Source organism: Ochotona princeps, chromosome 6 (genome assembly GCF_030435755.1).
Source record: "Ochotona princeps isolate mOchPri1 chromosome 6, mOchPri1.hap1, whole genome shotgun sequence".
NCBI classification, from domain to species: Eukaryota; Metazoa; Chordata; class Mammalia; order Lagomorpha; family Ochotonidae; genus Ochotona; species Ochotona princeps.
The window spans coordinates 2,210,647-2,236,388 of NC_080837.1; the positions used below are offsets into that span (position 1 = coordinate 2,210,647).

The 25,742-nt window shown below is 51.3% G+C and overlaps 1 protein-coding gene across 4 annotated transcripts; it reads left to right on the top strand.

Annotated features, from left to right (window-relative positions):
* Nucleotides 1-1,374: 1,374 nt before the first annotated feature.
* On the top strand, nt 1,375-25,542 carry PARP6 (poly(ADP-ribose) polymerase family member 6). Of its 4 annotated transcripts, none has more exons than XM_036495485.2 (23): nt 1,375-1,425; nt 3,122-3,317; nt 3,880-3,957; nt 4,532-4,626; nt 4,954-5,014; nt 5,214-5,304; nt 5,691-5,757; nt 7,883-8,032; nt 8,826-9,036; nt 9,542-9,595; nt 10,848-10,943; nt 11,428-11,520; nt 11,890-12,015; nt 12,652-12,717; nt 13,696-13,763; nt 15,982-16,030; nt 16,277-16,389; nt 16,978-17,050; nt 17,674-17,743; nt 24,277-24,356; nt 24,680-24,743; nt 24,898-24,982; nt 25,191-25,542. In XM_036495485.2, the coding sequence occupies exons 2-23, from the start codon at nt 3,315-3,317 to the stop codon at nt 25,291-25,293; spliced, it is 1,896 nt and encodes a 631-aa protein (XP_036351378.1). In that variant the 5' UTR covers nt 1,375-1,425; nt 3,122-3,314; the 3' UTR covers nt 25,294-25,542. The 4 variants fall into 4 exon arrangements, 2 of the variants coding, with proteins under 2 accessions (XP_036351378.1, XP_004594711.1); XM_004594654.2 differs by having other exon boundaries at nt 16,280-16,389; XR_009245568.1 differs by lacking the exons at nt 17,674-17,743; nt 25,191-25,542 and having other exon boundaries at nt 24,898-24,970.
* The last annotated feature ends 200 nt before the right edge of the window (nt 25,543-25,742 follow it).

A 25,742-nucleotide genomic window follows, 5' to 3' on the forward strand; every position in this document is an offset into this window, starting at 1 on the left:
CAGGCCGCAGGGCGATTGTCGGCAGCCGACCACGTGGCCGCGGCGGCGCCACACGCGCGTGCGCAGAGCGGCACGGCGTGCCCGTGACGGAGCGCCGGGCGTGGGGTGCGCGCCCTCGCCCGCCCCTCGGCCTGCCGCTCCGCCCCCGCGGGGCGTCCCGGGCCGCTCGTCCTGTCGGCGGCGGCCGCGCGCGGCCCGGGGTCGCCGTGAGTACCGGGGGTGGTGGCCTTGGTGGGGTGGGCTCCTCGGGGACGGGGCCGGGTGGCCGGGGCGCCTCCACGGAGGGCTGGGCCCAGGGCGGGCGGCTCCGATGGGGGCCCCTGCACGGCGGGAGAGGCTCCGCGCCTCCTCTGGATGGCAGATGTGGGTGTCTGCAGCCGTGGCTGCACCCCGAGGCCCTGCCTGTGCCTCAGCGGCTCCGTGCATGTCCTTGTGCCCCAGGACCATGCCGCCAGCTTCTTGTTGAGCCGCGGACTGCCTTGCATGTGGAATTGGCACCTGGAGGGGCGTCCGTGGACCGAGGGCAGGACCTTTGTGATCCAGACGTGAGGCTTAATTTTTGCAGGCGGGCTGGGCAGGGGGGTACTTGTCAAGCATCTCGAGTCACTGTGAGCACGCCGGCATTCTCTGGACGCTCTGGTCCCATTTCTTTCTAAAGCATCCACCACCCGCCCCACCTTTTTGTACTCTCATCGAGATGAACCAGATAGATCTGTCTCGCTCAATTCCTTCCCTCAAAAGTTCCGACCCCACATCACGTGAGGATGAAGTGGCTGACTCCTGCTGGATGTCCTTAGCTCGCAGCTCCTCTGGACTCCTAAGCTGTTTGACCTCCCTAGGCCTGAGGCCTAGCTTTCTTTCATTTAGCTTGCTTTCTGGCCTTTTGAAAAAGAGCTGTGATTGTGTGAGTTTGACTCCACTCCCAGGCTTTCCCCCAGTAGTGGCAAGGGCAGGAAATGTTCTGCCTGGGCCGTGTGTAGGACTTGGGAAATGCGGACAGGACTCAAAATCCAGTAAATCTTTAGTAGCGTAATTTTTTAGGTTGTTCCTAATGTATGACCTGTGAATGAAATTGGTAAGGATGTAAAATGGGAACTAAAGCAGTCTGCCTTGGAACAATTGGCAATCTGGACAGGAGTACCTGCCTCTGAACTTCCTTTTATCTTTTTGTAATGGCAGCAGACGCCAAGCAACTACCGCCCCTGGAGAGATGCTAAGTTTTTCTTGACCTCTGGCAGCAGCAAAAAACTTTGACCAACCTGGTACTTCGGGTCCAGCTGCGTGCTCCTTCCGCCGGTCCCAGGACACAGAGGCTGACGTCCCGCGCCGTCTGGAGCAACAACCTAACTGTTTCTTTCCCATCTCACAAGCCCGCTCCCCTGTCCCCGCTGAGTCTGCCTGTGCCCTTCCCAGCTGCCCTTAAAGGTGAATGAAGTCTTGGTTGTCAGAACCGCTTTGGCCTGGTTTTCGTGTGTAAGAGCACGGAGGCACTTGAGTTTGTCTTCCTTTTTAGCTTTGGCATCCAGCCGAGTGTTTGTTCTTTGCCTGTGTTACAGGGCTGAGGACAGAGGCAGAACAAAGCATTGGATTCTCTGTCCTCCTAGCCCCATATTCCGACATGAGGTGGACCTGCACGTGGGAATGCAGGGGCTACTGTGGCCACAGTTGAGGTGGGCAGGGAGTGCAGCCCTAGCCTGCATGAGCTGAGTATGGCTGTCAGGGAGGTGATCTTCCAATCCTGAGAAGTACTGATCTAGAGACCAGGTTCAGAAGAACTGTGTTGGAGACCAGGAACAGTTCTGTTTAAGGTTGGAGTGGATTAGTCTTGAGCTGTTGTGCAGAACCAAGAAACACAATTGTGGTTGGTCATGCTGGCTTTGGGATTTCATCACCTGGAGCACTTCCAGCTGATTTTTTGGGGTCCATCTCTGTGAAGTTGAACTCACAGATGGGGCTGGGCACTGATGTGTGTTCAGAGCTGTCCAGGAGTTGCAGGTAGAAGCCACACATGTGAGCTGCTGACCTGCAGAGCAGCAGAAAGCTCTAAGCTGGGCTCTTTGGGGAGTTTTGCCATGCTCTGCTATGAATGCTCTCATAATTTGATGTGGCCTGCCCTGTTGCAGGTGGAAGCCATGGGGGCCTAAAAATTGCAAAGTTTAGGTCTGGGGACCTGACCATCAGAAGCAAACAGGGAAACTGAAAGAGCTGGGAGTTAGCGTTTTACTGAGCATTTGTAGAGGGGGTGGGTTCCAAGATGAGTCCAGGAGATCATGTGGGCCATGGCCATTCCGACCACATCCACCAGGGGACACTCTGTGTTGTCGGGAACTAACTTAGGTTAGTCACAATGACCATGTAACAGGTTCCAATGATACTGGTGTTAATGGAGATGACAACTCAAAATAAGGAAATTACTAAGAATAGACTTGAGAAAATTTGATTGTAGTTCTTAGCTGTTGTTGGGATTGGTACTGTAAAGAATGTTCCAGAATGAACTGGGGAGTGTCAGATCACTATGCTTGGCTGCATGGTTGATGCTCAGTTATGAACCAGGTCTGGACCTAGCTTTAATCACAGCCGTCCAGTTTCAAGTGAAATGACGATATCGTAGGATTGTGTTGTGTTGTCATGGTTCATGAATTAAGAACTACATATACAAGTGTACTAGATTGCATGGAGTATGTCATTTTACAATCCACTGTCTGTTTAGCCGTGTCGTAAAAGTGTATCATCACTGTGTGTGCACCCTCCAGCTATGAGGTGTGTAACTGTGTGTAGTAAAAGTGTGTATCATCGTTGTGTGTGCCCCACTGAGCTATGAGATGTGCAACTGTGTAGGAAAGGTTTATCATCACTGTGTGTGCACTCCTCAGCTATGAGGTGTGTAACTGTGTAGTAAAAGTGTGTATCATCACTGTGTATCACACTGCTGTGAGGTGTATAACTGCATGCTTGTGTTTTTGCCCACCCAGCTGTGAGGTATGTTACTGGGTAGTAAATGAGTGTGCATCACTCTTTGTGTGTGCACCTCCCAGCTGTGGGATGTGTTACTGCGTGCCTGTGTATATGCCCACCCAGCTATGGGGTGTGTGATCAACCAGGTGGTGTTTACTCTCTACAGCAACAGCACAGTGACCTGTTGACTGCCAAAACCACAGAACCTGCTACCCCTTGATCTCCAGTTGCTCCTGAGCTCATCCTTTGCCCCGCTCTGTAGCTTCCTAAATGCCCATGTTGTTGGCTTGGGTTCAGCTGGTGGCATGGAGGGGTGCTGCCGAACACTAACCTGAGAGTGTGTGTGACCCTCTGACCCAATGGTGAGCAACAGCTTTTTCCTTGGCATTTTCCATTCTACCTTTGGAAGGGTGTGACCAATTCAAGTTAAAGGAGGAAGAGGCGTGGAAGCAGCATTACTGGGGTGGGGAGGAGATGGGAAGGTGTGCGGAGCATCACCGTTTTCTTACAAGTAAAGAGGAGGAATGTTGGTGAAATAAGAGGAGTTAGGTATCCTTGAAAGCCTCTGTAAGTGAGCCTCGTAAGAGCAGCCAGCTTGTACTGGAGCCCAGCTATGCTTACATCAGAGCTGCCACTGCAGTCCCCCACAGCCCTCCCCTCCCGGCTGCCAGGGCCGCAGTCTCCACAGGGACACTGAAGGATTCTGCAGACAGGTCCCACCAGCCTGAAGCTGCGGGTGGGATCAGATCTGGGAAGAGACAAACTCCCCAAGGTTGAAGGTATCTATGAGGGGACCGAGGCCTCAGCTGTTTCATCAAGGGACCTGTACTCACTCTGCGAGAATATTTCCCATTCTCTGAGGCTGCTGCATTCTGTGGGATAACAGGGAGTTAACAGGTTGGTGTCCTTGACTCTCGCCACCAGGACATCAAAGGCCAGTTCTGGAATGATGACGACTCGGAGGGCGATAATGAGTCAGAAGAGTTTCTCTATGGAGTTCAGGTGAGGCAGCGTGTGCTTTGCTGTCTGTGTGCCTCAGGAGCCACAGAGGTGGCGCTGGAGTCGAGCTGAGAGGACATGGAGCGTTTGGGGGTCTGAACAGGCCCAGAATGAACCTTGCTTTCTCTACCGGGAGGCTGCTTTTGGTTAGAATCATTGTCTCCCGAGTCCTCACTAGCCGGTGGGGATCGTATTGTTTGTTAGGGCCATGTCGTCGCATCCTGTTTTGGCAGAAAGTTGTGTTACACATGCTCACTCTGTGGGGCCCGTGCGTGAACAGAGTGCTGCAGGAGAAGCCGGCCCTGACTGAGCTAGCACGTGTTGTGAGCTCTCATAGGAGGTGTGCCCAGAGAAACCAGCAGCCTGAGCTGAGCCCACACACCATCTACTCGCTTAGCATGGGCAGGAGGCTTGTCTGTCGGTGGACTCCTTACCAGAGCTCCTACCCTTCTCAAAAATCCCTCACACAAGTGGCTTTCACTTCCCCTCAGTGTCTTTTCAGTTTCTCCTGTCCTGTTTGTCTCTTCATGTTCTCTTAATTTCCGTCCCCCTCTGTCCTTTCCGCCTGCCTTCCCAGGGGAGCTGTGCAGCTGACCTGTACCGACACCCGCAGCTCGATGCAGACATTGAAGCCGTGAAGGAGCTCTACAGTGAGAACGCTGTGGCCATCAGGTGATGCTCCCCTTCTGAGATGTCTCCCTGGACCCATAGGAGGATGAGTTAGGAACTTGATGATGAAATACTTCCTCATGGCTGGCAGGAGTGAGGAGGGAGTGCAGGCTACTTTTCTGAGAGGTCCCCTCCTATTTTAGCTGATTTCCTACTGAGGGCGGGAGAGCTTCTGGCCGGCAGAACGCCCCGCTCTTGGGCGAATTGAGGCTGTAGCTGAGAGCCTGAAGGCAGCACTGCCTCCCGCCCTTCCCAGCCCCCTGTGCTCCAGCCCAGGCTCTGCTCTTTCTGCCTCAGTGAGTCTCACCATGGTCCTCTCTGTCTCCGTAGAGAATATGGAACTATCGATGACGTGGACATTGACCTCCACATCAACATCAGCTTCCTTGACGTAAGTGCTGCTGCATGTCCAGCTGCACGGGTGGATCTCTGGTGAGGCCAGGAAGCTTACACCCGGGTGTTGCTTGTGGAGCACGTGCTCTTTGTCTCTCTTACACCACGTGCGGACGGTGCATGCGTGTGTCATTCGGGGGGAGCTTCAAGTCCATTCCTCTCTTGTGAACTGGGATCTACTTCTCTTACCCTTTTAGGAGGAAGTCTCAACCGCCTGGAAGGTCCTCCGGACAGAACCTATCGTATTGAGGCTGCGGTTTTCTCTTTCCCAGTACCTCGATGGACCAGGTAAAGACAAAGGGTGCTCCAAGTGGGATCTCATCCAAAATCCTAAGTCTACTGAAGTTGAAAATAACTAGGAACAGTGTCTGTGAATTCACTCTGCAGGTTCCTGGGAGGGGCTTCTTTCTCCCTCTTCTGTCTGTGGGGTCTTAACCTGCTGTCATCCCACAGCCATGCCCTAAAGGCCTTCCTCCTTAGTGTAATTGTTTCCTCCCTCTGCCCTCAGCTTCCTGCTGAGAATGTCTACCCCTGCCTCAGCGGTTCCCCTCCTCCGCTTACCCCTGTGTAGAGTACCCAGGACCCACCCGGCTGTCCCACTGAACTGTGGCATTGGGCTTTGCAGGACGGAAGGTTGTACATACTGGGACTTTTTTTTTTTCTCTTCTTTCCAGAGCCTTCGATTGAGGTTTTCCAGCCGTCGAATAAGGAAGGGTTTGGGCTGGGTCTTCAGTTGAAAAAGTAAGAATTCTGTTTCTAGCATGGATAGATGAAAGACGGATGTGTGTGGATGGACAGGCAGAACTGTGGGTGGGAGGTTTCCTTCCCCAGAGGTCTGCCTGAGCCAGGCCCAGGAAAAGCTAAAATAAACCTGAGGACCGCAGTTTACAGCCTTGAAGGGGAGGCTGTGGGCCTGGGTTTCAGCCCTCGAGCTTTCCTGGTGAAGAGGGGAGGCTGGAGGGGGGCCGGAGCCCAGGCAGCTTCAGTTTATTTAGCGTGTTCAGCGTTACGCTCAGTATTTGGTGTGAAAGTAAAATGTAAGCACATTTTTTTTTTTCTTTAAGATTTTTTAGTTTTTATTGGAAAGGCAGATCTACAGAGAGAACATCAAAGATCTTCCATATGTTGGTTCACTGCCCAAACAGCTGCAGCAGCTAGAGCTGAGGCAAACTGATGCCAGGAGCCAAGAGGCTCCTCCAGGTCACCCACAAGGGTGCAGTGTCCCAAGAGCTTGAACTGCCCTCCACTGCTTTCCCAGGCCATAAGCAAGGAGCTGGATCCAAACTGGAGCACCCAGGACACAACCTGGCATCCGTTTGGAGCCACAGCACCTTCCCCTCAGGGAATCTCTAGGTGGAGTCTAGGGTGTATATGTTGTAATGGAGTCCAGCATATGAGGTTTAGAAAGAACACAGTGGAAGACGTGCTTGACTGGGTGGCAGGTAGAGGCCTGCAAATGAAAGAACGAGAGGGAGCTCTTTGCCAGTTCCCAAGGCTGGCAGAGAGTTGTTTGTGCAGACAGACTGAGCGTGAACGGCTCTTGCACCAACACCGGCTCACAAAGCACAGGTGTGGGAGGAGCTTCAGGTAGCCAAACCCTGTTGGTGCTGTGCAGGTGGGAGTGGCCAGAACCAAAGCAGGAGAAGTGAAGAAGGCTTGGTCACAGAGGATCATGGCCTTGGCACTACTTAAGAATTTTTCTTTTAAACCATTTTATTTTCTATTTTTATTTGAAAGGCAGAGTTACAGAGAGAAGGTGAGACAGAGAGAGAAGGAAAGACAGAGAGAGATCCCGCAACCGCTGTTTCATTCTTCAGATGACCACAATGGCCAGAGCCAAGTTGATCCAAATCCAGGATCCTGGAGCTGCTTACAGATCTCCCCCACGGGTGCAGAGGTTCAAGGACTTGAGCCATCCTCTGCTGCTTTCCAAGCTCATAATCGGAGCTGGCTTGGAAGTGGAGCACCCAGTATTCAAACTGGTAGTCACGTGGGTGGAAGGTCTTTCTCTGCTTCTCACTCTTTCTGTGAATCTGATCTACCTTCCCAATAAAAAAAAATATAAATCTTAAAAAAAAAAGGAAAAAATAAATCAAAGAATCCACCCTTGGGCTGGTGTTGTGGTGTGGTGGGTTAAGCTGCTACCTACAGTGCTGGCGTCCCATATGGGCTCCAGTTTGAGTCCTGGCTTCTCCATTTTCCATCCAGCTCCCTGCTAATGTGCCTGGGGAAGCAGCAGAGGATGACCTCTTCACCCACACAGGAGGTCTGGATGAAGGGCCTGGCTTTGGCCTGTAGAAGCCCAAGCTGTTTTGGCCATTTGGCAAGTGAACCAGAGGATGCAAGATCGATCGATCTCTCTCTCTCTCTCTCTCTCTCTCTCTCACTACCTTTCAAATAAATAGAATAAAATTCTCCAAAAATAACCCCCGCCCCTTGCCTCCAGAGGAAGGGAGAGGTGAAAAGAAGGCGGGAACTGGAATAGACTTTGTGGGGAGCTGTTCCCTGCTGGCTTCCTCTGTCAGGCAGGAAGAGAGGGCTTAAAGGGCCTGAGGACCGAGCGACAGCTTTGAACCCTGCTGCACAGGCCTGCTCAGGACAAGGGGAGCACTGACGGGGCTGGCGGAGGGTCCCGCGCCCATTGCAAAAACTGAATTTGGGGATGAGCTTCTTGTCCAGCACCACCAGTGCCTTCCATGGCCAAGTCCTTGTCTGCTCTGCAGCCCCATGCTGCAGGAGAGCTTCAGCTAGCACTCCCTCCCGTCACTCTCACCAACTTCGCCGTTCCAGGGTCTCACACTCCATATTTTCTCTTCATCTTTTCCCCTCCCTCTAATCATGCCTAAGCCTATTCTCAATCCATCAGGATCCTGGGCATGTTCACATCCCAACAATGGAAGCATCTAAGCAACGATTTCTTGAAGACCCAGCAGGAGAAGAGGCACAGTTGGTTCAAGGCGAGCGGCACCATCAAGAAGTTCCGAGCTGGCCTCAGCATCTTCTCACCCATCCCCAAGTAGGCACTGCCTCATCTTCCCTGTCCTCACACCCACCAAGTTCCCTTTCCTAACAGCACCCGTGCTGTCCTGTCCCCCGTGGGCCCCTACCCTCTATCCTGACCCAGGACCACACCTCTGCCATATAGCCCTGCCTGTGGGGTGTAGGGAAATGTGTGCTGGTCTTTCCAGCCTTCAGCACTCATGCCATCCTGTCCCCTGTGGGCCCCTGCCATCCACACCTGATCCAGGGCCACACCTCCTGCACGTGGCCCAGCAGGTGGAATTTGGAGAAATGTGTGCTGGTCTTTCCAGCCTTCCTTTCCTGGCTCTTATCCTTCCCCGCATCTGCAGGGAGCAGAGCTGAGAACAGGCTCTAGCTCCATAACTCATATGCAAGCAGACTTTGGCTTTTTGTGTAGATTCCAGAAGTAAATTATGACTCTACAGTTTGACATCAAGTCTGTTTTCACTTCTGTCCCCAAAGTCTTCTGCCCCTACCGAAGACAGACAGAAGCTGCAGTTTGTGGGTCCCCACACATGTGGGTGACAAGCAGTGCTTGATCTCTGACACACCGGCACTTTCCTCCAAGCCGTCAGCCCATCACTGTAAACGTGGTGGTATAGGCCCTTCCTGCCCTCTGTAGCCCCACGTGAAGAAAACACGATTGCTTCACATGTGTGAGCTGCCTATTTAGATGGTGTTTAAGACCTGAAGGAATGTGTTTGCCTTTCATGTAGAACTTTGGCCTGGGACTCACTCATCTCCAGGTGCCTTCTAACTTCTTGACCCTGCTTGCTGTCTCGTCTCAGGTCTCCCAGCTTCCCTATCATTCAGGACTCCATGCTGAAAGGCAAGCTGGGTGTGCCAGAGCTTCGGGTTGGGCGCCTCATGAACCGTTCCATCTCCTGCACCATGAAGAACCCCAAAGTAGAGGTGTTTGGCTACCCTCCCAGCCCCCAGGCAGGTCTCCTGTGCCCCCAGCACGTGGGCCTCCCTCCCCCAGCACGGACCTCTCCCTTGGTACATGGGCTGGGGAAGGTTTGACTTGGGCATCCAGGGAGGGAGTGAGAGTGTGACAGTTTAGCTTCCCAAGAGGGGGAGGGTTTAGACAAGCCCAGAAGTCAAACCTGGGTATGTACCATGCGTGGGTAGAATGAAACGCAGTTTCTGGTAACCGCATCTCCAGACTTCCTGGCCTGTGTCTCTTTAACTGGACATGAAACAGAGCCCGCAAGAGGGTCTCCCATGGAGGAGACATGTGTGATTGTGTTAGGTTGGGTTTGGGGGCATAGGGTTGGGTGGTCGGCTGCTGTAACAACTCAGGCTCTCTACTTTGAAGAAGGTTGAGGAAAGAATGTTTGGCACAAGAGTGGAGGAATCTCCTCTAACTTTTCTGTCACTTAGCCTGATCTGAGCAGGGCTGAGCTATTTTAGGGGAAGCCTGGGGACTCAGCATGAGTGAGGTCTGAGGGTCTCCGTCCCAGCTTCAAAGGAGCCTCATTAGTTCCCCTTGCACTCTCCCCAGGTCAGCGGTCACTGCAAGAACATCCCCACCCTGGAGTATGGATTCCTTGTGCAGGTAATCAGCTCCTCCATCAATCCCACCAGATCCCCAAACATTTATTTCCAAGCTTCTCAAGGTGGTTTTTTTTTTTTTTTTTTTTTTTCTTCTTAAAGATACACTGATTTATTTGAAAGCTATAGTGACAGAGAGACCAACGGATCTCCCATCTGCTGATTCAGTCCCCAAATACTTGGCTTTGGTTAGGACTGGGTCAGGCCAAAGGCACTCACCAACAACTCCATCTTAAGTCTCCCAGGAGAATGACAGGAACCCAAGTATTTGAGCCATCCTCTGCTGTGTTGCAGGGTGTGCAGTAGCAGGAGCTGCCTCAGAAATGGAGTGAGGGGAACCAGCACTGTGGCTCTGCAGGTTGTTTCCGCTTACGGCATGACAGCCCATATCGGCATCGCTTCTAGCCCCAGCTGCTCCACTTCTGTTTGTCTCCCTGCTAATGTGTCTGGAACAGCAGCAGCAGATGGACCAAGTGTTTGGGCGCCTGTACCCACATGCCAGATGTGGAAGATAATCCTGGCTGCTGGTTTCAGACTGGTGCAGCTATGGCAGTTGTGGCATTTAGTTGTGTATGTATTTTCAGAGTCTTTGTTCCAAAAAAAATTCTTTTTTTTTTTTTTTAATATTTTTAAGCCAAAAGAAATTCTTAATTTCATTTTCCATGAACCCTTTGAGGTACCCCGGTATATGATATTAAGTAGTAGAAGTAGGATGTCAATGCAAGTCCTCTAGGTCATGGGCGTGGCTGGCCTTATTTAACTACCTTACACCAGCTCTGCAGTCAGATCCTTGGTTCAAACATGCAGGTCCAAGAATAGATCCTGGCTTAGGCACAGGGCATGAGGGAGGCAGCAGATATCTATTTTTTTCATCTTCTAAGATTTATTTATTTATTTGCAAGGCAGAGTTATTGAGAGCGCTGGAGGGAGAGATCGTCCATCTGCTGATTAACTCCCCAAATAGCTGCAGTGGTGAGAGCTGGACTGGTCTGAAGCTAGGGACCTGGAACTTCCATGTGGGTGTAAGGACCCAAGCCCTAGGGCCAATGTCTGCTCTGTTCCCATATGCATATACAATGCCTGCTGGGTAGGAAGTGGAGCAGCTGGGTCTCCAACCGATGTTTGTATGGAATACTGGCCCCGCTGGCAAAGGATTAATATGCTAAACCACAGTGCTGGCACCTGGAGGAGATTTAAGTTACTTCCTGTGTATGCGTGTGAACTTCCCAAAGATGCAGCCTGCGTTCTCTCTCTAGATCATGAAGTACGCAGAGCAGAGGATCCCGACGCTGAATGAGTACTGCGTGGTTTGTGACGAGCAGCACGTCTTCCAGAATGGCTCCATGCTCAAGGTACAGGCCCTGCTCTGTTACCTCCTTCCTGAGTCTGTGGTAGAGGATTGCGTCCACACCTCCCGAGTCAGCCAATGGAGCCCGCCTATCCCAGCAAGTCTGTCTGGAGAGGCAAAGATTTCAGAGTATTTTTTTTGAGGATTTAGTTCTCAACCAGCATTTAAAAGCTGGGATCAAATCTCTACCAAGATGACTGGCTAAGGCACAGGGTTCCAAGTTGAGGCAGGTAGACAAAGAAACAAGTATTATGAAAACTCAGAGGAAGGGTTTTGCCAGGAAGGGCCGGGGAGACTTCCCAGAGGAAGAGGCGGCAACATGAATGTGGAAACGTAGCTGTGGGGCATTTGGATTGAGAGTTTCCTTGCTAACAGTTTTCTCTAGACGGAGGGGACTCCAGTAGGCTCTCTGTCCCTGCACCTTGTTACTGCACAGCCCGCACACCCACCATCTGTCTGTCTGATGTGTCCATGTGTCCATGTTTTAGCCAGCCGTCTGCACTCGGGAGCTGTGCGTCTTCTCCTTCTACACACTGGGCGTCATGTCTGGAGCTGCCGAGGAGGTGGCTACTGGAGCAGAGGTATGGAAGAGGGATCTGGAAAGGGAAAGGGCCCAACAGCTTGCCTCTTTAGAATTCGGCTTCCACAGTGGTGTCCACGTATAGGCTTGCATGCAACAGTATTGTTTGTAAAAGAAATATAGATATGACTCCCTGTGTCAGGGTCCAGTTAAAGAAACTGTGACATGTCCTTAACATTAAAACACTGCAGTCATTATTTACAGATAGAAAATTGTAACATATAGTCATAAAAAGCAGCGGACACAGTGGTGTGTGAATGAAAATTGCCTATAATTTCTATTTTCTAATTCAAAGGGCAGCAGGGAGAAATGGTAGATGCTGCACCAGTGTCAGATCCAGGAGAGGTCATTTGGTTCTCTACGCCCATAGGTGGTGGACCTGCTGGTGGCCATGTGCAGGGCAGCACTGGAGTCCCCCAGGAAGAGCATCATCTTTGAGCCTTACCCATCTGTGGTGGACCCCACTGATCCCAAGACTCTGGCCTTTAACCCTAAGGTACAGTTGCTGGGTCCAGGAATGGAGGTGATGAGAGAGAGTGCCAACAGCAGGCCGTGATGCCCTGTGCATGACTTGCAAAGTGCCCGACAAAGGTCTTGCTGCTTGGAGCTGTCCTCACCTCTACAGCTTCCTTCTCCTCATCTGTGGATGTGGACCCTGTACAGTAGCATCCATGCATTTTCCAGAGAGAGAGAGGGGTTTGTTATCAGGCATTCTTTCCTGTGATTGCAGTCAATGCATGCAGCAGGGTGAGGATAGAGGGAGGGGTCAGCCTTTGTGTTCAGTGCAGTCTTCAGGTGGTGAAGAGGAGCAGTCTGCCTGTGCACTCCCACAGGAGCACCCAGAAGTAGTATGTGACCACATGGCTGGGCACCCATCCGCTCAGTGCCTGCCTTTACAGCCTGTGTGTGCCAGGCACTATGCTGCTCTCTTTCCAAGTGCTCTTTAGCTCTCCTAGCTCTCTAGGAGGAAGAGGAGAATTTCTGTTTTCATTTCCAAACAGGACTGCATATTTTCCAAAAGGTTAAGTGACTGTGGTATGAGAGCTGTGCTGTGTGGCGTGCTGCCCTGTCACATGCTTCATCAGCCCAGCTTCTCTCCACCTCATCTTCCCCTCCCGTTGCTTCCCTGTAGAAGAAGAACTATGAGCGACTGCAGAAGGCCCTGGATAGTGTGATGTCCATCCGGGAGATGACCCAGGTATGCTGCCTTGCTGTCCCCTGGCCTCGTCTGCCCAGCTGCTTATAATTCATATGAAAAGGGTGAAGGTTTAGAGAAACTGCTCAGGTTCCTGGATTTTCTTTTTTCCCTCTGAACCTTCCCAAATCTTGCCGTTAGCTGATGCCCCTCTTTTCCCTTTATTTTGTCCTTTATTTTCATTTACTTGAAAGGCAGAGAGAGGGAGATCCCATCAGTCTTCCATCCCCAAATGCTTGCCAGAGCTGGCAGCTGCTACAGGCCAAAGCCGGGAGCTCAGAACTCCATGAAGATCTCCCATGTGTGTGACAGACGCCCAGGCACTTGAGCCATTATCAGGAAGTTGGATTAGAGCAGCATATCCCAAACTCAAACTGACATCCCAGGGCAGGATGCACAGGCTGTGCTGCTAATTCCCTCAAAATTTAGAGTTGGAGAAGTGAGGGAAAGACCTCTTTCCCAAGGTTGAGAGAGTAAAGAGGGGCTTGGAGGATAAGGAACTGGAGCAAGGGCCTGTGTTCTCTGTCCTTGGTGGGGGGGGGGGGGCAGCCAGGTGTTGCAGGGCCCTCCCTTTGACCCAAGGCTGTCCCTGCCCAGGCTTTTCCAGCCCTCTCCAGTCTGTCCACAGGCTCTATATGAGCCAGCATTCATTTGTGCAAGTGGGCGTCTTCTCACACTGCCGCATCCAAGTGCAGATCAGTACGTAGGATGCCTTGCTTCGTACAAAGGACCACCACGAGTTCCTCAGCCGATCTTGCAGGGACCCTGGTTTACTTACTGCTGGTACACTAGATACAGGAGCCATAGCTGCTGGCTGTTTTGTCTGCATCTTCATTTGTCTTTCCAGCCCTGTTGGGTGGGAGCCCTATCTCCTGTTTCCCCTGTGTTTCCTCTGATGCCCACCTTGCCCTGGCCCTTAGGCTCAGTCTGCAGGAAACCCCAGCTTGCCTTGGACATCATCTGGGGACCGTTGTCTTGCAGGGCTCGTATTTGGAGATCAAGAAGCAGATGGACAAGCTGGACCCACTGGCTCACCCTCTCCTGCAGTGGTATGGGTGGGCTGACTCGTCTTCCCAGGGCCAGGCTGGGCAGGAGGGAGGGTGGACATGAGCTCCACTGTCCCATACAGGTGGTCTTGTAAGGTGTCCTCCTGGAGGTTGTTGGCAGGGTGATTCGGTTAGTGCTTCCCAGATGCCCCCTGCCTGGACAGGGCCTCCAGTCCTACTGAACACACAAACTGACGTGATAGCTCATGTTCTTTTTAGGTGTGCTGTTTCCCAGTATGATTTTTACCTCCTTATTTTTTTTAAGCTGGCTGAAAACAAAAGTGTGTGTTTATGGCATACAGTGCGTTCTGACGTGTGCCTTGCAGAGCAGTGCAGTGGCACTAACTAACCTATTGCCTTGATGAAAACATACTCTGGCTTCAGCAGTCTTAGGAATACACTACATGGTTATTGACCAGAGTCATCGCCAGTAGTTTCTGAGTGTCCCTGGCACGTGAGAGTTTAACATTGTCCGTTTTTTAAAGTAAGTTTTATTTATTGGAAAGGCAGTTTGGCCTCAACAACTGGGGCTATGCTAGGCGAAAGTCAGAAACCTGGAACTCCAGGTATCTCGCCTGGGTGGCAGGAGCCTCAGCACCTGGGTTGGAGCAGCATACTGGTGCCTGTATGGCATGCTGGCTCCTCTGCGACACCTGTTTGTTTCAGTCAGGTTTTCTGTGTGTCCAGAGAGGTCTGCCTGCTCCCTTCCCCATTTCCTGCCTCAGAACCCTCCCTGCTGCCCTTCTTCTCCAGTCTTCTGTCTACTTAATGGAGTTTTCCCCTCTTAATTTGCCTTGCTCTTCCAGGTTGGCCACCCCCCACACTTTTTTTTTTTTTTTTTTTTTGTAGGATTGCTTAATTTAAAAGGCAGAGTAACAGATCTCCCATCTGCTGATTCACTTCCAAAAGGGCTACAATGGCTAACAATGGACCAGGCCAAAACCAGGAAACCAAAATTCACTTTTGGTCTCTCAACATGGGTGTCAGGGGCCCATGCACTTGGGCCGTCTTGCACTGATTTCCCAGGCTCATTGGCAGGGAGCCGGATAGGATGTGGAGCAGCGGTTTCACATGGGATGCTGACCCTGCATGCCGTGTCTCAACCCGTTATACCAGAATGCCACTCTTCTACCCCGCCCAGTCAGCCTTTGACATTAAGACTCCCTCAAGGCTGTAGCTTCCTCCTCCTTTTCCCGAGGAATGATCCGACACAGATCATCCAGGGTGTTGTCACAATACATGAGGAGACACAGCAACAAAATGTCTGCCTTTTGAGATAATTACACCTTTATTCTTTTCTTTCTTTTTAAGTTTTTTTTTTTTAAAGATGTATTTATTTTGTATTGCAAAGTCAAATATACAGAGAGGAGGAGAGATGGAGAGAAAAATCCTCCATCCAATGATTCACTTCCCAAGTGCCGCAATGGCCAGTGCTGAGCTGATCCAAAGACAGAAGCCGAGAACCTCTTCCAGGTCTCCCACACAGGGTGCAGGGTCCCAAGGCCTTGGGCCATCCTTGACCGCTTTCCCAGGCCACAAACGGAGCTGGATGGGAAGCGAGGCTTCTGGGACACGAACCAGCACCCACATGAGATCCCAGGATGTGCAAAGCGAGGACTTTAGCCACTAGGTCATTGCGCCCGGCCCTTCTTTCTTTCTTTTTAAAAACTGATTTGAGGGCTTGGCGGTGTGGCCTAGTGGCTAAAGTCCTCGCCTTGATCCCATATGGCCGCTGGTTCTAATCCCGGCAGCTCCACTTCCTCTCTGTCTCTCCTCCTCTCAGTATATCTGACTTTGTAATGGAAATAAAATAAATCTTTAAAAAAAAAAAAAAAAAAACTGATTTGAAAGGCAGAGAGAAATGTAGATCTTCCATCCACTGGATTCCCCAGACACTAGTGACAGCTGAGGCTGGGGCTGTGCCAGGCTGAAGCTGAGAACCCAGTATTCAGTCCAGATCTTCCTTCTTCATGGATGGTGGAGACGCATGTACTTGAACTATGCCAGGGTATATATTAGCAGGAACCTGGTTTGGAAGTGGAGCCAGGACTCAAGCCCAGGCCTTCTGTTGTGGCAGTCTTAACTGCTCCAGCAAATACCCAGCTCCCCCCATTTTTTTGCCACAATGACTAGCTGGTCTCTGAAAGAATCTGACAGCTCATCATTCCTTGCTCAGGGTCACCACATACTTCCTCTTCTTTTGCTTCCTGTTTTTCTGCAGGATTATCTCCAGCAACAGATCACACATTGTCAAACTACCTCTCAGCAGGGTAAGTGCCCCTTCTCCGTTTATACCTGGTTCGTTTCTGGTGAGGGGCAGGGAGGGCTCCCAGCCAACTGACTATGAACCCATGGACCTAGACCTGCCTGATTGGCTCTGTCCATCAGCATCACTCTCGGGGCTAAGGATCTCCGTGGTGTAGGGTCCCTGCAAACCAGATTTGTTTCCTGCCCGCACCCTTCCCTCCCTGATCTCCGTTTCTGCTCTGCTTTCCTGACCCCCCCACCCCGGGCAGCAGCTGAAGTTCATGCACACCTCACACCAGTTCCTCCTGCTGAGCAGCCCTCCCGCCAAGGAGGCTCGGTTCCGGACCGCCAAGAAGCTCTACGGCAGCACCTTTGCCTTCCAGTGAGGAGGGTGGGGGAGGTTGGGAGGCGGAAGGGTTTGTGTTATAGGTGTTACAAAGTGTATTACAGGTGCTCATAGCACCATGCAGCCCCAGAAGACGGAAAAGTGCATGTGCCTTTGTCTGTCATTATTCTCAGGCCCTAAGGAGGGTGTAGTTGGAGAGAAGGCATATTTGTAAGTTTAAACTGTAGTTCAAGGAGCAGATGATAGAGGGCAGATTTGAAACTTGCTTTGAAAGGGAATCCGCACTGGTGCCTAATTGTGGGAACGAGGAGACAGAAAATAAGGGCTACTGAAAGTAACAGAATGGCAGAGCCCTTGCACCAGAGGAGAACCAGGTCTGGAAGTCATGTTTGGGATCCATGATAAGTGCTGAGATGAGTTGGTTGGTTCTGGCATGTCAGGAACTGACTGAGACCCAGTGTAGCTGAAGCACAGAAGAGAGGACGGGAGTGAAAACGAAGGTGCAGGATTTAAATGCACACGCTTCGTGCATGACCAGATGCGGGTGCGTGTGCATCAGCACGTGTGTCTGTACCCATCTTCACGTCCTGCATGAGGGGACACACGTTCTCTGCTGCATTTCAGTGGGTCCCACATCGAGAACTGGCATTCGATTCTGCGCAATGGGCTGGTCAATGCATCCTACACCAAACTGCAGGTGAGGGTGCGCCCCCTTCCCTGCCCACTCAGTTTGGGGGAAGGCTACTCTCAAGTACTCAGCTTCTCTTGCCTCAGTGTCCTCAAGCCTGGCCCATGTTGGGGGTGTCCCTAGAGAGGAAGTTGAAACTGAGTACAGAATGGGTGTGGCTGTTACGTTTGACCTTAGGTTGCATTTCTGTTTGATTTTCGGAGTGGGAGTGTACTGTTGGCAGGAACATGAAATCGCCAGTTGCAGCTGCTGTGAACTAACCTATTAGAATCCATTGGTCTTTGTGGCTGCCAGAGAGTTACTGGGGGAGACATGCTCCCTTGCCCTGAGAGAACCCAGAGAATAATTGTCATCCTTCTTGGAGCATGCGTATTTATCCAGGCCCAGGTGGAGGGTCTGAAACGTGTGTTCTGCCACTCCCTGCTCTCCAGTGTACGAGTGCCTAGCTTCTCACAGGCAGTGGAGAGCTTAACTGTGCTTGTCTAGCCAGTCAGCTCTCCAACGCAGGTGCCCAGAGTTAACTGAATGAGCGTGGTAGGTGGAGGGGCAGAGGGCTGGCAGTGCCTGTAGATGCCCAGCAAAGCCGCAGGAGGACCCAGGCTCACATGCTCCTCCCGCTGTTTCCCTGCAAGCTGCATGGAGCAGCCTATGGCAAAGGCATCTACCTGAGCCCCATCTCCAGTATTTCCTTTGGATACTCAGGTAAGAAACACTGTCTGGCCGTCCTGACTATGGCATTGCATCCATTTGTGAACACGTGATGTGTGCTGTCCACCCCACCTCACCTTGCCGTCACAGAGCTGCAGCGTATGTCAGCTGTCTCCCAGTCATAGATACGTGGTCTGTGTGTCGACTTTCTCCCATTAGAAATTCAGATTCTTTTCACAGTAAGGTCATTGCTTTAAAAAAAAAAAAAAAATTGTATTCATTGTAGACTAAGTCCTGAGGATGGGTTAAGAAGCTGCTGAAAAATGAAACAGAACTTGATGTAAGCAACATTTTAGATGTTGGAAGTTAGAGAGATTGTGGAAAGCACTCATGTGAGGCTTCTTTTTAAGATTTATGTGTTTTGAAAGGCAGGGCTACAGAGAGAAAGAAAGAGGTCTTCTAACCTCTGATTCACTTCCTAAATGACAATGACAGCCAAGGCTGAGTTAGCCAAAGCCAGGAGCCAGCAGCTTCTTCCAAGTCTCCTTCGTGGATTCAGGAACCCAAGTCGTTGGGCCACCTTCTGCTTTCTCAGGCAGATTAGCATGGAGCTGGATCAGAAGTAGAGCAGCTGAGACTCAAACTGGTGCCCATATGGGATGCCAGCACAATAGGCAGAAGATTAGCATGTTAAGCCACTGCACTGATCCTTCATCAACCACTTTTTAAAGTTTGAATCATATATGACAGTATGGAACTGTTTTAAAAGTCGCACGGAGTATTAGAGGAGTATTTTGTTCCATAGATAAAGCATAATGAAGTCAAGATGCTTTTTTTTTTTAAAAAATTTATTTATTTTATTACAAAGTCAGATATACAGAGAGGAGGAGAGGCAGAGAGGAAGATCTTCCGTCCGATGATTCACTCCCCAAGTGAGCCGCAATGGGCCGGTGTGCGCCGATCTGAAGCCGGGAACCAGGAACCTCTTCCGGGTCTCCCACGCGGGTGCAGGGTCCCAAAGGATTGGGCCGTCCTCGACTGCTTTCCCAGGCCACAAGCAGGGAGCTGGGTGGGAAGTGGAGCTGCCGGGATCAGAACCGGCACCTATATGGGATCCCGGCACGTTCAAGGCGAGGACTTTAGCCTCTAGGCCACGCCGCCGGGCCCAAAGTCAAGATTCTTGTCAGGAAACAGGTCCAGTTACGTCTCATCAGAAAGGCATGAGACCTTGAGCACTTTCAGTGTCCTATGGTTGGATCCTTCCTGCTGCACCTGCGGCCTGTCGCCTGTGTACAGGGGTCAGCTCCAGGCCCACACACAGTAAAGGCAAATTGTTGGTGTCCTGAAGTAACTACAACCTTTAGAAACAGGAGATGAGTTAGAACCAGAGTCCCAGAACTATAGCAGTTTATAACAGCAGTGAACCAGAGTAGGAAAAAGAAAATCACCGAGTTAGAACTACAGTCAGGGCCCGGTGTGATGGCTTAATGACTAAATCTTTGCCTAGCATGCGCTGGATCCCATATGGATGCCGGTTCATGTCCAGACTACTCCACTTCCCATCCAGCTCCCTGCTTGTGGCCTGGGAAAGCAGTAGAGGATGGCCCAAAGCCTTGGGATCCTGTATCACTTGGGAGACCTAGAAGAAGTTCCTGGTTCCTGGCTTCGGATAGGCTCAACTTGGGCTATTGCAGCCACTTGGGGAACGAAGCAGCAGACAGAAGGTCTCTCTGTCTCCTTCTCTCTGTAAATCAGCTTTTCCAATAAAAATAAATCTTAAAAAAAAAAAAAAAGGTAGAACCGCAGTCAGTGAGATGCCAGCATATGAGTAGATAAGACTAAAAATTCCAAAACAGATAAACCTTGGTTAAATGAATAAAAAATGGCATTATTAATCAAGACTGTTATTACTCACAGTTTATTTAAAAGGAAGAAACAGACACATCTGCCATCTACCAGTTCATTCTGCAGATCTCTGGGTAGCCGGGACTGGGCCTAGCTGAAGCCAGGAGCTGGCAGGTTAACCTGGGTCTCCCATGGGAGTGACAGGCCCAAACACACCTGAACCAACATGTGATTCTTGGGTGCCACAGGCAGCCTTCCAGCCTCTGCTTAAAACATCTACCCCTGCTGGACTTTGTTTTTTGTTTGTTTGTTTGTTTGTTTTGTTTTGTTTTTTTTCTTCTTAAAGGGGTGGCTGTTGTGACACGGTAGAGACCCAGTGGTGTTTGGGACTGCTTGGTCGATTTCTGGCTCGGAGATATGTGACCGAGCTTCCTACTCTTCCTACCCTGGGAGGCAGTAAATGATGATTCAGTTACTTGGGTCGCCAGCACCCACTTGGGAGACCAGGATGGAGTTACTGACTCCTAGCTTTTGCCTGGCCTAGTACTAGCTGTTGTTCTCTCATTTTGTCTTTTTGGTTTTGTTTTTTGTTAATTTGGAAGACAGAATTACAGAGAAAGAGGGAAGAGACAGATTTTCTGTCTGTCAATTTTTTCACCAGAATGGTCACAACGGCCAGGGCTGAGCAGCACTAAAGCTTCCTGATAGTGGCCTGGGAAAGCCATAGAGGACGGCCCAAAGCCTTGGGACCCTGCACCCGCGTGGGAGACCCGGAAGAGGTTCCTGGTTCCTGGCTTCGGATTGGCACAGAACCAGCTGATGCAGTCACGTGGGGAGTGAATCATCGGACGGAAGATCTTCCTCTCTGTCTCCTCCTCTCTGTATATCTGACTTTGTAATAAAATAATAGTCAGATATATACAGAGAGGAGAGACAGAGAGGAAGATCTTCCATCTGATGGTTCACTCCCCAAGTGGCCGCAACGGCTGGAGCTGAGCCAAACTGAACCCAGGAACCTGGAGCTCTTCCGGGTCTCCCACACAGGTGCAGGGTTCCAAGGCTTTGGGCTGTCCTCGACTGCTTTCCCAGGCCACAAGCAGGGAGCTGGATGGGAAGTGAAGCTGCCGGGATTAGAACCGGCACCCATATGGGATCCCAGCGTGTTCAAGGTGAGGACTTTAGCCGCTAAGCCACGCCGTCGTTCCCTATATATCTGACTTTGCAATAAAAATAAATAAATCTTAGCTGGAACTCCAACCAATGCTCTTATGAGATCCTGACATAGAAATATGTAAAACATGGGGTGGTTCTGTGGCATAGTAGGCTAAGGCCTTGTCTGTGGCATTGGCATCCCACATAGGTGCCAGTTAATGTCCCTCTCTCTGTAGCTCTCTAACTTTAACTTTCAAATAAATTAATATTTTTTTAAAGTAATAGAGAGCTTTTCCATCTTATGGTTCACTCCCCAAATGACCAAAACGTCCAGGGCCCTGCCAGACTAAACGCAGGAGCATAGAACTCCAAGTCTCGCCTGAGGGTAGAAAGGACCCAAATCTGTGAATCATCTTTTGACACTTTCCTAATAATATGAATGGGGGGGGCGGAGTAAAGATGGCAGAATAGGCTCCCTGCTTGTGGCCTGAGAAAACAGTCAAGGACGGCCCAAAGCCTTAGGAGCCTGCACCCATGTGGGAGAACCGGAAGAAATCTGGTTTTGGTTTGTCTCAACTCCAGTCGTCGGAAGAGGTTTCTCGCTTCGAATCATCTTGGCTCCAGTAGTTGTGGCCGTTTGGGAAGTGAACCAGCAAATGGAACATCTTTCTGTCTCTCTTCTCTGTAAATCTCTCTTTCCAATAAAAATCAATACATGTATTTAAAAAAGAGGATATGGGATGCTGGTGTATCTCACGTGGTGGGAGCCTGTTTCATGTCACTCACCGTAGGCACAGGACTTGAGCCATCCTCTGTTGTCTTCCTAAACCGTAAGCAGGGAGCTGGATGGGAAGTGGAGCAGCTGGCACTGGAACCATATGCAGTACTGGTGCTTGACGTTGGAGTATTATCCTATTGAGCTATGGTGCTGGCCCCCCCTTTTTTTTTTAATTAAAAAAAAACCCAACATTTATTTGAAAGGCGGAGAGAAAAATCTTTCATCTACTGGTTCACTTCTCAGAAAGCTTTTTGGGTTGGGACCAGAGTGCATTGAAAACTCTGGAACCCTATCTAGGTCTCCCGTGTGTCAGCTGCCCACACACTTGGGCTGTCTTTGCTGCTTTCCCAGGCACGTTAGTAGGAAGCTGGATCGGCAGTGGGGCCAGCCAGGACTCAAACCAGCGCCCATATGGGAAGCCAACATCTCAGGCAGGTGCCAATCCCAGCGGTTCAGCTCTTGGGATGAATTTCTAGGTACCTGTTTTCCTATTAAAAGATGACGGTGTGTCTTGTAACAAAGGTTATGAGTCTCCCCATAAGGGAGACTGGATCTCATCCCGTGGGCTTGGGTCTCAAGGTGGGAGTGGGGCAGTCATCTGAACCTCTCGTCATGCAACAAACAGCATGCTCTGGCTGTCTGTGAAGATGTTTGATGGTGGGTGCACCACAGGGAGGTCAGAGGTACTCAATCCTCCCTTACTGTTTACCAACAACATGGTTGGTCCCAAGAGGTTAAGTGGCTTTCTCAGACCCCTGCTGTTGTGAAAGGATTAGAGAGGGTACAGGAATCCAGCTCTCCTAAGTTCTCAGCCAGTATTCTTTATCAGTATATTGGATGGACAGAGCAGATGTTGCTTGCATAACTTGATCTCTTTGGCCCCCGTAGACAGGTGAGAGTCCCCCAGCAGCAGGTGGGGTATTTGGTTTCTCCTGCATATGGCCAGCCAGCCGTGTGTTTGCTCCGACTCTGGCCTACTCTCATTTTCCATTGTCTTTCTCAGGGTGCCTTTAGTCTGATTGGTGTTTGGTACCCTCCAGGGCTGGGTGGTCAAAGTAATATTTCAAAGGTGGAGCTGCTGATAGCTTGCCTATAGTGTTGAAATGTGCCATGAGAAAGGAGATGTTGGGCACAAAGGATCCAGAGGTTGTTCTAGCCCCTGGGTTTTTGGGTCCTGGCTTCAGGACACTATACGAACAGGACAGTGGGTGGCAGGATTGTGATAGCCCCAAGTTTTAGTGAGAGCTTCCAGGGCCAGCTCGCAGCCCCATCTCAGAATTCAGGTCATTCTTTGTTACCTTCTGTCTGCCAGTTCTGGGTGTCACCTGCATGGAAGGGCAGTCACCGACCTCTTCAGGCTGAGGAGGTCATGCTGCTTGCAGGCAAAGCTGAGCCTTGCTAAGGCTCGTGGAGTTGCCGGAGCTGGTGTAGAGGGTCTGCTCTCTGGGAGGAAGACATTGGCAGTCCAAGCCTCAGACCTTTCATTGCCTTGCGTTTTGGTCAGACCACAAACCCGTCCTGAGTCTGCATTGTGAGCACATAGTGTGTTGGCAGCCTGGGCACTAAGGACTGTCACCCCAGCCTGTTCCCCCATGGCTGCTGGAAGGCTGAGAAGTGCGGCAGAGTGGAGTTTGTAAGCAGAGACCCCTCCAGGGTAGAGTGGAGACGGGGGGCCCTGCCTGGGATTGGTTTCTGTCTTCACCCTCCTCCCTCTCAGTCGCTCTGTGTGTCCCTCACGCCTAGCCAGAACCAGGCCTGTGATGAAGCTGAGCACAGATGGTGAGGGGGCATCTGACACAACAGTGTGGGTGCTGTTGGCTCGAGTGGTTGGGTCCCCAACACCCACTGGGAGACCCAGATTGGGTCCCTGACTTCTGTACTTGGCCTGGCTCTGCTCTGGCTCTGCTGGGCACTCATGGAATGAACCAGTAGATGGAAGAGCTCTCAGTGTCTATGTACCTTTAAGATAAAAGTGAATAGAAATTTTTTTAAAAATAGAAACTAAAAAAAAAAAAAAGTTGAGTAGAGAGAATGAAGTCTTTTCCTCCAGCCCAGAAAGAGCCTGGAGTGGGGGCAGCATGGTTTCCTGTCTGAACAGGAGACATGCAGGATAGTGTGGATAGGGGAGCTTGTGGGTCTGGACCCTGAGGGACGCAGTGGAGCATGGGAAGAACTGCCCCTGCAGGAAGCTGCTTCTCGAGCTTTCCGTGCTGTGACATCCCAGGAAGTGACTTGGCCCAGGAATGCTGTGCTGTGTCCTGTTCTTGTGAATGGTCAGTTTCACACATAGGCAGGCAGGTGCCACGCTGCCCGCTGGCTTCCTTCACACCAGCCTCACCCAGCCTGGTGCTGACACTGACTGTGGAAGGGCTTCTCTCCTGGGTCCTCTGCTGTTCCAGCTTCCTGTGCAAAGCCTACAAGGCTCACCGGGCAGCCCCCTAGCCTCCTTGTGCCACTTCATTTCCTGCCACGCCTCTGCCATTGCCCATCCCCTACTGTCTCGGACACAGACTTGGTCTTTCCTTCAAGCCCTTCATCTGCTGTTACTTCTGTGCAGAAAACTGCCCCCGCTGGAATCCCTGCTGAGGCCGCTCCCTTCCCCTGGCCCACACAGTGCTCCCCGACCCGTGGCACCACCTCTGCTGTGCTGTGCTGCCAGTCCTCTTTCCTGGCCGGTGGCCTCCAGAGACCCAGTCATGTGTTCACTGCCACATCACCCGGCGTCCAGCTCAGCGCCTGGTGCACAGTGGGTACTTTGGTCGCTGCTGGAGTGAGGACTGCATGGATGAACTCATTTGTTGTCCTGTGACAGGAATGGGAAAAGGACAGCACAGGATGCCTTCCAAGGATGAGTTGGTCCAGAGATACAACAGGATGAACACCATCCCCCAGGTACCACCAGCAGGCCTTGCTCTCTGCAGCAGACCCCTTCTCTGGGACTGGTTCAGGCTGCAGAGGTGGGTGGAGACAGTGGGGCAGGGTGACTGGAGAGCACTTGAAGGAGTCCCATGTGTCCTCAGTCCTACCTTGGGATGAAAATGGGAAGCCCGACGCATGGTTCCTTCCGACTGGTAATGGGAAAGTAAGGTTTTGTGGAGTGGCTGGGAGCGCAGGAGGCTCTGATGCCAATCCAGTCTCCAGCCACTGACCAGCCTTGTAGGGAAAGCTATCACCTTTGGCCTGGCTCTGCCTTCCTTGGATTCCTTCTCTTGCAGACCCGATCCATTCAGTCAAGGTTCCTGCAGAGCCGAAATCTAAACTGCATAGCACTTTGTGAAGGTAGGTGCCTGTTTCTGGGGTCCTCAGCCTTTATTTCTGATGTACCTTTGGCCCATGATCTGCCCCTGGTGGTGTCAGAGCTTTGTGTCTTCCCTCCCCTGGCGGGACGCTGCCGTAAGCATTCTGCCCCTGATATGTGGCCTCTTGCGCCCAGTGATTACATCCAAGGACCTCCAGAAGCACGGGAACATCTGGGTGTGCCCTGTGTCTGACCATGTCTGCACTCGGTTCTTCTTCGTGTGAGTCTCGGGAGGGAGGGTGTGGTGTAGTGGGCTGTGGCTCCAGGGAAAGCCCTTTTCTGTCCCCGAGAGTGGGTAACACTCAAACATCCCTTGAAGACTGGGGATGGGCAGATCCTGCTGGAGAGGGTTGGGTCCGAGTGCTGAGCCGGGGTAGGCACTGCTGTGTGGTGCCCGCCCTCATGCTAATGTGCACCGTCTTTGGCAGGTATGAGGATGGGCAGGTGGGCGATGCCAACATTAATACTCAGGACCCCAAGATACAGAAGGAAATCATGCGTGTGATCGGAACTCAGGTTTACACAAACTGAGGGGGCTGCGGCCCTCCTTCCACCCCGACCCCCAGGATCCATCTGCTCTGGTGAAGGGCTCAGGAGCCGCAGGTGAGGCTGACCTGAGGAATCAAGGGGCCATTTCCTAGGGGAAGAACAAGGATAGAAGACAAGAGCACGGAGGAACCACTCCACATCTGGATGGCCCTGACTGACTCCGACCCCTAGTGTCCCCACTTGACTTCCCCCTGTTTGTAAATAAACCAATAAAATGGAAGGTGCTGTGGACTGGATTTGATCACTGTGGTCTAACTAGTCTTGGCCCGGCACCTGCCACAAGCCCTCACATGGGGGTGGGGTTAGTCTGAGAGTTAGGACTGTGTGTATTGCATGGAGTCAACACTGAGCATTTTTTTTAAAAGATTTATTTATTTATTTTGCAAAATTAGATATGCAGAGAAGAGGAGAGACAGAGAAAGGTCTTCCAC